Source organism: Hypomesus transpacificus, chromosome 26 (genome assembly GCF_021917145.1).
Source record: "Hypomesus transpacificus isolate Combined female chromosome 26, fHypTra1, whole genome shotgun sequence".
NCBI lineage: Eukaryota > Metazoa > Chordata > Actinopteri > Osmeriformes > Osmeridae > Hypomesus > Hypomesus transpacificus.
In genome coordinates, this window is record NC_061085.1 from 9,163,032 (window position 1) to 9,175,571 (window position 12,540).

The 12,540-nt window shown below is 51.3% G+C and overlaps 2 protein-coding genes across 2 annotated transcripts; both read right to left on the reverse strand.

The window, feature by feature from the left end:
- Window positions 1–1,723: 1,723 nt before the first annotated feature.
- On the reverse strand, window positions 1,724–8,492 carry crb1 (crumbs cell polarity complex component 1). Its single transcript, XM_047049511.1, has 9 exons — window positions 8,253–8,492; window positions 7,991–8,130; window positions 7,574–7,756; window positions 5,227–6,198; window positions 4,121–4,674; window positions 3,733–3,898; window positions 2,610–3,528; window positions 2,303–2,347; window positions 1,724–1,909 (listed from the first exon to the last, which is right to left on the reverse strand). The coding sequence occupies exons 1-9, from the start codon at window positions 8,456–8,458 to the stop codon at window positions 1,783–1,785; spliced, it is 3,312 nt and encodes a 1,103-aa protein (XP_046905467.1). The 5' UTR covers window positions 8,459–8,492; the 3' UTR covers window positions 1,724–1,782.
- Window positions 8,493–9,475: 983 nt separating this feature from the next.
- LOC124487629 (delta-like protein 1) lies at window positions 9,476–11,853 on the reverse strand. The gene is made up of 2 exons (XM_047050057.1): window positions 11,775–11,853; window positions 9,476–9,771 (listed from the first exon to the last, which is right to left on the reverse strand). The coding sequence occupies exons 1-2, from the start codon at window positions 11,851–11,853 to the stop codon at window positions 9,476–9,478; spliced, it is 375 nt and encodes a 124-aa protein (XP_046906013.1).
- Window positions 11,854–12,540: the final 687 nt, after the last annotated feature.

Here is a 12,540-nt window from a genome sequence, read left to right on the forward strand (position 1 = left end):
TTTGAAAGGCGGAAAATGTGAATCAGTCAACATTTCCTGGTTTGGGAAATGTTGGGTGATTGGTGGATGGACTAGATGAAGTATTGCTGGCTGGACACATGGTCAGAGGATGGAGAGGAGGGGTGGAGGGAAAGGGATAGGAGGGAGGAAGAGAGAATGAGGGAGGAAGGGGATTGGATGAAGCCCAGGAATTGAACAGAGGACAGACAAGTCAGAGTCGAGGATGAACAGAATGTTTATTTGAAAACAGAGAGACAGAACAACAGAGAAACAGACAGGCAGGCAGAGACAGACAGGCAGGCAGAGAGACAGACAGAAATACATGAAGGTGGACCGACAGTCATACAGATTGATCAACAGTCTGAGAGATAGGCAGAGATACAGACATGCAGACAGACAAACAGACAGGTAGAGAGACAGACAGGTAGAGAGACAGACAGGTAGAGAGACAGACAGGCAGAGAGACAGACATGCAGACAGACAGAATGATGAGACCTACACAACAACAGAGCGAGTGATCATGACAGACTGGTCCAGTCTATGAAAAAACAGAATCAGACAGACACCAAGTCGACTCACGTGATACCTTGTCACTGAAAGTCACTAGTGCAAGAAAGGACAGGACAGATAAGTACAACGATATAGAAGATATAAAGCCATGACCTCCATTATCACAGATCTCATCAATGTCAAATAAGGATCTGAATCAGACCACGATTGCTAATTGACGTTTTTAAAACGTTCTTTTTTCCAACCTCCTTCAAATGGGTCTCTTAAATAAATAAAAAGTAGTTTTGGTTTTTAAACTGACTGTTTTCTCTTGGTCCAAGCCACAGATTAGGTACACTGTACAAACACCTGTTAACTAATATGGGTAATCTAATTAACCTTCAGTTTACTCCACAGTAGCACGACTAAAGTTCCCGTACAAAAAAAAGCTCAAGGCACCAAACAGGCCTGTGTTCAACCAAACCTAGAATTATACTGTGTAAAAGGAGGCTTGTCCTTGGTGTTGTGTCTGATATGATGGAAGTGTTTATTTCTATATTTTGAAAAGCAACCTGTTTTCACACACTCATACACTAGCACGCATGCATGCACACCCCCTACCCCAGATACATACACACACACACCCTCACACTCTAACCCCCTCACCCCCCCACGCCTCAGTCGTCGTTTCCTCCCCAGTCCACCTCAGGCTCGTCGTCCAGCCGCAGGACGAGGTAGGAGAGCAGCTGAAAGAGGTTCTGCCAGAGCAGCACGGCCACGTAGAAGTAAATGTCGCTTACGTCGATCTGACACGTGTCCCCGGCGAAGCTCATGTCGCACACGCAGTGGAACCTGTTGATGAGGTTGCGGCAGTAGCCTCCGTTCAGACACGGGTTGGACTTACACTCATCCTGCTCCTGCTCACAGCTGCAGGGAGACAGAGAGACAGGGAGACAGAGAGACAGGGAGACAGAGAGACAGAGAGACAGAGAGACAGACAGACAGACAGAGAGACAGAGAGACAGAGAGACAGGGAGACAGAGAGACAGGGAGACAGACAGAGAGACAGACAGACAGAGAGACAGGGAGACAGAGAGACAGGGAGACAGAGAGACAGAGAGACAGGGAGACAGACAGACAGAGAGACAGACAGACAGAGAGACAGAGACAGACGGAGACAGACAGAGAAACAGACAGGGAGACAGGGTGGGAAGAAGACAGACAGGGAGAAGAAACAGTCAGGAGATGTAACTGCTACATAGTCGCTAGTGGTCCTAGCGTCTCCTCCCCCTCTCACCGGTGGCCGCTGTATCCAGGGGGACAGTCGCAGGACAGCTCTATGTCTGTGCAGTTCCCTCCGTTGAAGCAGGTGTAGTTCCTGTTCTCGTCCCCACACACGGACACAGGCAGCCTGGGTTTCCTAGGGACACAGCAGAGCTCCTCTTAGACACGCCCAACACTTCCTGTTAGACACGCCCAACACTTCCTGTTAGACACGCCCAACACTTCCTGTTAGACTCGCCCAACACTTCCTGTTAGACACGCCCAACACTTCCTGTTAGACACGCCCAACACTGAGGCTGGGTGACGGTGAGGGGGGGGTATAGGATCTATTGTCTGTGTCCCTTCTGTTGTTACAGAGAGGCAAAGAGGCTTAGGGGACGACCAGTCTAAGAAGATTACCTTCTCTAATGGCTGATTAATAACTGAGTCAGCTGAACTCGGACAGCAACAGGATGTACTAAGCCCTGGCTGGGGGTCTGCAGAAGTGGTTTGTCAGTGTGTCTCAGGAGGTGTGTGGTGTTGAACTTACAAGGTCTTGACAACTATGTACCATGGAACCTCCTCAACACGGTCCCTGGGAAAAGAGGAGAGGGGAGAGAGGTGAGGAGAGAGGAAAGAGGAGGAGAGAGAGGAGAGAGAGGGGGAGCGAGAGGAGAAGGAGAGAGTGGAGAGGAGATGAGAGAGGAGAGCAAAGAAAAGGGAGAAAGGAGAGGCGAAGAGAAGGACAGAGAGGAGAAAAGTGTTTAGAGGACTGAAAACGTTCCCCTGGTGATGCTTACAGGGGAACGTCTACTACAGTTCTCTTGCGTTGTGCTCCAGGTGAGGGGGCGTCTCACCTGCAGTAAGGCCCGGTGTAATTCTCAGGACAGAGGCAGGCGTACCTCTCCACCCCGTGGAGACAGGTTCCCCCGTGAGCACAGCGGTGCTCCTCGCACATGTCCACCTCCTCGTCGCACTGCGCCCCCCGGTACCCCGGCTCGCACGCACACTCGTACCCCAGCCCCGTCACGCTGCAGGTCCCATGGATGCAGGGGCCTGAGGCGCAGGTGTCGATAAGGACCTCGCAGCGCTGGCCCGCCCAGCCCTCGCTACAGCTGCAGCTGAACAGGTTGAAGAGGTCGCTGCAGACGGCGCCGTGCAGGCAGGGGTCGGGCCGGCACACGGGCGCTCCTCCGCACCCGCTCCGAGGGGGCGTGGAGGAGATGCGGACAAACTGCTCGTCCTGCGTGCGAGGAAGGTTGACCTCGGCCGGGCTGAGGTAGGACAGGACGATCCCCCCCACCTCGAGGGGGCCCAGGCAGCCCTCCCAGCTCCAGCCCGCTTCCAGACCCAGTCCCCCCACCAGGATGTCCACCCCGTCCCGCAGGAAGTTCAGGTTGCCTCCCGGGGCGACGGAGGTGGAGACGTCCTCCGTGTTCTCGTCCAGCACCAGGCTCCAGCGCGACGCTTCGTCCCAGGGCGAGGTCATGAACAGGTGGGCGCTGTGCCACTCGCCGTCGCTCACCTGGTGCCCGCTAGACAGGCTGACGGGGGCGGGGCCGGTGGGGGCGGGGCCAGTCTGCAGCTCCAGAGACAGGAAGCCGTCCTGCACCGACACGGTGAGGAACTCGGGGCCGCGCTCGGCGTGCAGGACGGCGGCATGGTGCTTGCGCGTGCGCACGCTCAGCGACATGCTCGTCAGGTTGCGGGAGATGCGGCCGTTGCCGCGGTAATACAGGACGCTGCTGTCGTCCAGGAAGGTGGCATTGGAGAGACCTGGAGGAGGGAGGGGGGTAAGATGGGGGAGTTAACTCATTTAGATTTTGTTTGCATAGCATTTCAGCATGTACCCCTTGGAAGGCTTGGGTGTAGCTAGGATGTAACCACTGATGCGACCACTCTCCTGGCGTGCGAGCTCAAGCAGTGCGTTACCGCGACAACGTGGTTACCGTGACAGCATGGAGGAGGCGGGAGACTCACACTCGTATCCCTGGCTCAGCTGACTGCACTCTGCGTACGGCGGGCAGGGCGAGAGCTCGCACCAACGCACCTCCTCACAGCGCCGCCCTGCTGTGCTGGGGGCGCAAGTGCAGCTGAAGTCGTCCCACACTGAGTAGCACACGCCCCCGTTCTGACAAGGCTTCCTCTAAGGGGGGGGGGGGGGGGGGGGGGGGGGGGGGGGGCAGGGAGGGAGGGGGGGGCTTGATGTCAACAAAAGAAGAACACCCCAACTCTACCCCAATCACTACCCCAATCACTACCCCAATCACTACCCCAATCACTACCCCAATTACTACCCCAATCACTACCCCAATTACTACCCCAATCATTACCCCAATCACTACCCCAACTCAACCCAGATACTCACCCTGCAGGAGTCGTCCCCAGGGCAGCCAGGGGTCACATTAGCCAACCTCTCCGCATTATATGACATCACAGGGGCATCGTCCAACCCGAAGAACTGCAGTCTGGCGTGGTTAATCCTGAGGTCCTGGAGGCAGCCCTTGAGGTACCCCCCGAATTCCAGGGAGCCTGCCTGCTGAGGCAGCCCCCCCACGTAGACGCGGTCCCCCGCCTGGACGCCTAGCGGCCGCACCCCCGCCTCACCCTGCCTCCGGTTCCCCACGTCCAGCGACATGCTGCCGTTCTCCACCGCCACGCTCACGAAGCGGACCTCCCCGTCGACGACCTCAGCGTCTCCCCTCACGCTCTCCAAGCCGTTCAGCTGGATCACCAGACGCCCCTCCTGCAGCCACGCCCGCAGGTACTGGCTGGTGCTGTTGGCGAGGACCAGCAGGAGGGCGTTGGGGCTGCGCGTGCGCAGGAAGAAGGACACGGTGATGTCGTGGCCGGGATTGTCGGTCACGGTGAACTCAGCGTAGCTCTGCAAGTCCTCGTGGCCAAACCGGCCCGTCACGTACTCTAGAACCACAACGGAACACAAGTCAGTCACGTGTTCTCCTACACACACACGCACACACACAGAAACAGGGAACAGTCAACAGAAACTAATGATGGACAAACACAGGTAGGTGCAGTAAATGTGTGACTTTATGTGTGTAAAAGGCTTCCTTAGTGCAGTGGCACTGGTATGGGTTATGGAAGAGATTTCTCAAATGCCAACTCACTTTATAAAGTCGTACTTTTTGTTTCTTAATTTTCAGACATTTCTTTCTTACTCATCTTTTGTGAGAACCCAGTTTATAAGACATGGGTTCTGAAGATGGCTGTGTGTGTTCATGTGAACGGAGTGTGTGTGTCTTTTCCTGGGACACTGGGATCTCTTTTGATCGCTTTTGTTGAAAAGCCTATGTTGTGTTGTGTTGTGCTGTCTGTGTGCCCTGGTGTTGTGTAGCGTGGACTCCCTCTCTCCACTAATCACGTTGGGTAAGCTGGTCTATCTCTGGCTTTGACTCACTGAACATTGACCTTTACACTCTCCCCACTCTCCTGTATCTACAGTCCCTCCCCTACCTTCAGCACAGTCCTGGCCTTTGTACGGTCTGGGGCATCTGCACTGGTAGCCCTGCCACAAGTTGATGCACTGGGCTTGGTTTTGGCAGGGGTTGACCAGACAGCGGTCCCTGTGACTGCAGCCAAGAGTCACGTTCACCGCGTAGTTGCTCAGCCACTGGTCCGGGACCACCAGCTGGGAGTCCACAAATACATCCCTCAGACACCCGATGAAGGCCTGGGCAGGGGGCCTGGCTGCTGCCCTGCTCCGGCCCTCCCACACCCCCCCTATGATGGTGTAGTGAGGCGGAGACTCTGGTTCCTCCAGCCCGACTAGAGAGTCCTCGACGGGGGCTTCCACCCGGCAGGCTTCCCTCTCACAGCCCTCAGCCCCCCGGAGCGTGAGCCAAAGCACCCCGTCGGCCAGGACAGCCTCCAGGGAGTGCCACTCCCCGTCCGTGACGTTGTGGGGAACCTCCAGGGCCTGGCCGGGCCCCTCGGAGCCCGCCCCAGCTGAGGCCTCCCTCTGTAGGCTGAGTCGCAGCCGCCCCTCCTTCACCTCCAGCCCCAGGAGAAGCCCCTCGCTGCCCCGCTGGAAGAGCACCGCGCTGGGCACGGCCGTCCGGAAGCTCAGGCTGATGTTGCAGGAGGCCTCCGCCGCCACCAGGGGGCTCTGGAGCAGCAGGTGGCCCCTACGCTCGAATGAGAAGGCCGTAGGGGTCTGGCAGAGGGGGCCGATGAACCCAGGAGGGCAGGAGCAGGAGTAACCATGGATACCGTCTGTGAAGAAGGGCTCGCAAGAGGCCTGGTTCTGGCACTCGTGCCCCTCACAGCCCACCAACAGCTCAGAGCAGTTCTGGCCCCCGTAGTGGGGCCCCTCTGGGCCCCCCGGGGGGCAGATGCACCCGTAGCCACCCACACGGCTCACACAGAGGCCAGCGTTCTGGCAAGGGCTGTCCTCACACTGCTGGGTGATCTCCTGGCACAGGGTACCTGTATAGGGCAGCAGGTGGGTTGAGGAGTGGTGAGGTGACAATGTCGTTGAGATGCATTTAATCAAGGGATTGTAATACTCAATTAATTACAAAGGTTAGTACTTTTTTCTATCGGTTGGTTTCACATTGGATCACATTGGATCATTTCATCTTTAACGCACGTTCACAATTCAACTAACCCTAAAGCTACATAACACAGGTAAATGATTAAATGATGTGACTAGATTATTGATTGGAGCTTTGACCCATGAGCAACAAGGTACTAGATATAGGTTTCCTTTACTTGAACTGGACAGTTATGTAGACGTGCAGTAAAGCCTGTTGTATAATTCTGTTAGATTAGATACCAATGGGCAGTGCCACGGAATAGCGTTTAGTCAGGGCATCTCATGATCACTTCCTCTATAGCCACTGTTTCATTTCATGTTGAACTCAGTCTCAAGGACAAGAGAGACGCCAAGTCTAGAATGTTCTCACAGCGTCATAGAACACAGTGTATTTGAGAATCGCTTCTACAGCGCAGGTGTCCCTAACTGAGAGTACATGTACATTACAACCCATCAACCACCTACAACCACCAGTAGGCTGACAGAGTCAGGCACAACCACACAGCACAGGATGTAGAAAGAACCAGAGCCATAAAACAGCTCATTCAACCGTCTTCAACTCTGAATAACACCAGTCAACAAACGAATCCCTTTCCACAGCTAACCACAGTACCTGGCACCAGCAGAAGGACGCACCAGACCCATCCTGTGACCGTCACCATCCTACCAGCACTTCCTCTTCCTGTGTGTGTGGCTCGTGTGACGATCCTGTGCTGCATTCGGTCTGTTCTCGCCCACAGGGACCGTGGGTCCCACTAACACAGGGCTGCTTCTGCCCAGTTCCCTTCAGCCATGCACGACTGGGGCGCTCGCAAGCAGGAGCCCAGCAAAGCCGGATCTCCAGGATTACCCTAATGCAACCTGGACGTCTTAAGAGAGGGAGCGCCGGTGACTGGAGGGGGAAGGCTACTTTTAGATTCCTGCTCAAGGTAGCGGTGGCTGTGTTGCCTGAGAGATTGTGGGGACAACAGATCACAGGCTTGCGTAAGCACGGAGGGGGATTAGGGTATTCCTTTTTGGGCCTGCTGCTGGATGGGTAATTTGGAAGCGCGGCTTTGTAAGCAAGCATCAACACTCCCCCCCCCCCCCCCCCCCCCCCACTCCCTCCACTCCCCTCACGATGATCCGTGGTCATTGCCGGTCCTAGCACATTGGGCGCCCCGGGACAGTGTATCACTTGCAACTGCCCGGTCTGCCCGTGCCTAAAACCGCCCCTGCCCGTGGTTGTCACGGTGACAGAGGTTGTTTCCCCTGGCCTCTCAGTACCTGTGGTCCCTGACTGGCAGCTGCAGAGGAAGCCAGTGGCATGCCGGGGGTCGTAGCTAGCCGGCAGAAGAGGCTCCACCCCGTAGAGGAGCTGCCAGGACCTCTCTATGCAGCGGCCTCCGTGCAGGCAGGGGGCGCTAGCGCACTCGCTCACGTCCACCTCACACTCACGCCCCTTGAAGCCTGCACAGGACAGGAGAGGAAGATGAACAGCAGGAAGGACATACACAGTATTTAAACACACAAGTTAAAGTCTCTTTCTCTTTGTATGTTTAATCCTCCTTTATTGTCTCCCTTCCCTCAAAGTGTGGTAGGCCTACATTCATCCAGGGGCTATATTTGACCACAACTAGGTAAAGTGTCTTCCTGTATATGCTCTGTTTGTGTCTGCTGTGGAGGGCTGTGTTAAGGTTGTACCTGGCCAACAGCGACAGGTGTAATTGTCCTTATTCTCCACACAGGTGGCGCTGTTGAGACAGGGCTGAGACCGGCATGGCGGGGCCGGGATTTCACAGTGTTGCCCCATAAAGGCAGTCTGGGAGCAGTCACAGCTGTATCTGAGACATTATTTAAACCTTTTTTAAGAAAAATAATTTGACAAGTTGACCTTTTCTATCATTCACAAACGGTGACTTAAACGTTACTCGCTCTCTTGGTTATTATACACAAGGTGCCTTACTTGTTTATCGCGTCGGTACAGACGGCCCCGTTTTGACACGGCTGCTCTCTGCAATCGTCCACATCTATCTCACAGCGGTCTCCCTGGAAACCGGGCCGGCAGCTGCACGTGAAGCTGTTGATGTAGTCACGGCAACTGCCGCCGTTGAGGCATGGCTGTGATTGGCACTCGTCTATCTCGAGCTCACAGGTGGCACCTGGAAACATCAGAGCCCAAAATGGAGGAATTTGGGCCACATCAGATTCTGTCTTCCTAAAAACCCAGCAATTAATTTAGCACTATGTTCTCTGCAGTGGGTGTTGCTGCTTGTGGGATGAAAACTTTACAGCCCTATGCTATCCTTTGTATTCATTTTGTCCAATTGTAATGGCTGTGTGATTCTTGTTAATTCCGTTATTGATGCGTAAAAACACAGAAGAAAACAACGTTTTGACATAAATTTTTCTTAAATTACATAGCTACGTTTTCAACATTTTCTAACTTATTAAAAGGTTTTTGCCCTGTTACTTGTATGTATTAGAGCAGCGAGTTGTGCATAGGCTACACCACCACTGCCATCAGTCAGTTTACTCCTGAACATATGCTTCTCTATTTGAAGTGTCCTAATGGAGGAGTGTACATTTACATTTTACATTTAGTCATTTAGCAGACGCTCTTATCCAGAGCGACTTACAGTAAGTACAGGGACATTCCCCCCGAGGCAAGTAGGGTGAAGTGCCTTGCCCAAGGACACAACCTCATTTGGCTTGGCGGGGAATCGATCCGGCAACCTTCTGATTACTAGTCCGACTCCCTCACCACTCAGCTATCTGACTCCCTGAGTATAGACTACCACAAAGTTCCCTGCCCCAAACCGGTCACATGACAGCGCAGATTTAACAAGATCTTCGATCTGAAATTAGCGAGGCATTTAACCTTATCGTAAAGTATGGTAAAGTAAGATGTTCTTTTAGATGGAGCTGGGATGAAGCAGAGATAAGCTTTCCTGAGCATGACTTATGTCTACCAACAGCATAAATCCCAGATCTCCCACTGCAACAGAACAGTGGTCACAAATGATTTCCCAGTTGAAGTTAGTGGACATACAAGCTCTGCTAACAGGACTAGGAGTAAAGTTGGATCAAGGTCACTTGGTGAGATCCTTGTTTAGTCTCATACACGTAACTAAAACTGTTAATCAGATTGGTTAAAAACCGTTGTACTAATATACTGTATGCTTAATGCTAATCCCCCTCTGCCCCCCTGCTTCTCATCTTAAACAGGAAGTAGATGAACCTTTCTTCCTTCTCACCTGTGTATCCTGGGCTGCAGGTGCACCTGTACGTGCCCACCTGGTCCACGCAGGTGGCCCCGTTGCGACACGGCTGGGACGCACACTCATCCACCTCCAGCTGGCAGAGCCGGCCCTGGTAACCAGGCACGCAGAAACACGAGTAGCCGTCACCACGGCTACGGCAGATGGCACGGTTGTTGCAAGGGTTGGGAGAGCAGGGGTCGTCCGTCCGATTGGCTGGCACACCTGAACACAGGAAGTGTCACATGGGATCATAAAGGGTTTATTGAGCAGGGGCTGGGGGGAGGGGGGATCAAATACAAATACTATTTGACTGTTTTTGAAGACTGAAGTTTCTGATCAAATTGTTTTGTCTTGGTGTATTAAGTAACTATAACTCTGGTACACACACAGTAGAGGCGTGGCACTAGCTCCAAACAGTCGATCATTTTGCATTCTGCCTAGAGGAGATTTGTGCTTTGAATTGTCACACCCTTCCCCCTCCGCCCCCCCCCCCCCCCCCAAAATTGCCTTCTTCCACTCATCCTCTCTGCACAAGGACGCTTACAAACTTAAGAGGCCTCACAAAGAGCATCACGGCTCGCCTCCATGGCAACCAATACCACGGCTCCATCTCTGCATTCGCTCCATCGCCATGGCGACCGCATTCAGACAGAAGTCAGTCATTTGTGGACATTCATCAGTACATTATTCATACAGTGAATGCTATGAATGTGAAGCACACGCTGTCGTTCGTATCGGCGGGCTTTGTGTCAACATGACAGACTGCCAGCAACGCGTTAAGCTCTTTCTTATTATTGTTTGGGAAGAAACACACTGCCACACATACTAATCAGGGAATCAGTTCATTCAATTGAGTTATTCAAACCCAGCTTTCAGTAAGACTATAATGCGTATTCATACCCTGTATCTGACAGACGTGTTGATAATATAGTATATGTATGTAGGAACTGTTTTTTTAGTTCTGATCCACAACCACTGCAAGTATACATTAGTTATTGATCATAAATTTCTTTGGCATTACCATTTCATGGATGGTTTCTGTCTCTGCTAAATTTGGTTATAGATTAAGGGGGTACATTTCAATCCCACAGAGAGGATTCCCATTTGACCATGAGAAGCTTAGGAGTGTCTAGACCCCATCCCAGCATGATCCGCTTTGGGTCCTTTCCAAGTGCTCGGTTCGAGGTTTTGGGGTGTAGTTCCAAAAAAAGAAACAGCCTGTTGCTTTAACCGCGCGTTCCAATCCCAAGATCGACCAACCAGACATCCCTTCCCACACCATCCTAGGCTTCTTTCATATGCTAATGCCTAGTATAGCTCTTTGTCCAGCGCTATCTCTAAAGAGAGGGAGAGCCTCTCTTTAGCTCACATGTACAAGACCTGACCATCCCTGATGGATAGTCCCTGTGGATATTGCTGCTGGTTGTATTACTGGTGATAACACAACATGTTGAACACGTTTGTGGGCGTTTAGTGAGTTACTGGGATGCATGTGCACCCTCTCTGCTCCCCTCCAAGGCCCTACCCCCATGGGGGCTTACGTGGGCCCCTATTGTCTGATCTGTCTCTTGTCCCTTCTCTGGCTCCTGTGGTCCTTTTAAATGCTGCCTTCAGTTCTGAGTGATAGCAATGATGTCACCACACAATCTTACATAAAGAATTCTAGCCATGCAAGCTATTTAACTCAATACCCAGACTGTACCACTGTACCTGTCGATATTTTGTTGATATGACAACTGATTACTGTGTCAGGTCAGTGCAGAACATGTTCTAGAGTCTGCTGGCAAAGTGCAGAAATATTTTATGTGGGAGCATTTTATATAATGAAAAACAGCATAGGCTTGCAAACATACCAGTGATCATGTAACCACACTCCACCACCATGATATAGTTAAACATTTGATGTATTGTCCAATATTGAAAAGTAGAAAGACAATATAAAGAGTATTGCAGCTTTATCATGATGATCACAGTGAATACTTTCTTGCTGAAAATATTTGAAATGAAAGCATAACAAATATGTTAAATAAATGTAATTTACCAATCAATGCCTCAAATGGAAATTAGTATTATTATAAACTTTTATTTAGGTTATATTCATATCTGATGAAATTCCATCAAACATGATGTTGAATACAGTGACAATAAAACTTATGATTAAATATAATACGAACTATTTCAGTTTTCACCACCCCCCAAACAAACGAGAGAACATTTAAACTTACCATTTATCAGTGCGTTTAGAAATATGATGCCTAAAGCACATGAAAATAATCTGAACCAATTAGACGGCAATAGATCCATATTCGTAATGAGAAATCATCCTGGTCGATACGTTTGACTCATATCTGTCCTTGGGCCATGTCCTGTGTGTTGTCAACCGCTGCCGCTGTTCTTCTGATCTCTTACCAACGCACCAATCGCTGATGGGCGTTGTGTGGCGCGCCAATCGGCTCAACGCTGGTACTCGATCCTCGCTCAAACGCGATCCTATAAAGGTCAATTGGAAATCGGATTTTGTTCAATAGCTTGAACTTGTCATGGAGAGTTCAATTAAATTAATACCTTCTTGAAACCAACGATTAAAAACGATGAAAGAATGACGAGGTCTTATTGGATCTGATACAATTATCTCGAGAATTTTCCGTCTTTCAAATTGGTGCAACTAAACTAAGAAAACGGAATCGTCCAGCAAACTCACAAACTAATGAGGGTTAATGTGACATCTACAGTCATTAGTTAAGTCTCAATCTATACATTCAACTCTGATGTGCGTGACTTAAGGACTGGGTTACAGAAATTGCACTAAGCTTAATAAAAACAGCCCACTTAAACCCGTTTTAACTGATTATTTCAACACTCAGTTAAGTCATACAGACATGTCTACATCGTGTCACTTAGTGACATGCCTACCACCACACTGTCGATGTATTTATAAGGATGCTTTTGAATTTCAAGTTGGACAGTGAATAAGGTCGCGTCTCTGCCCCC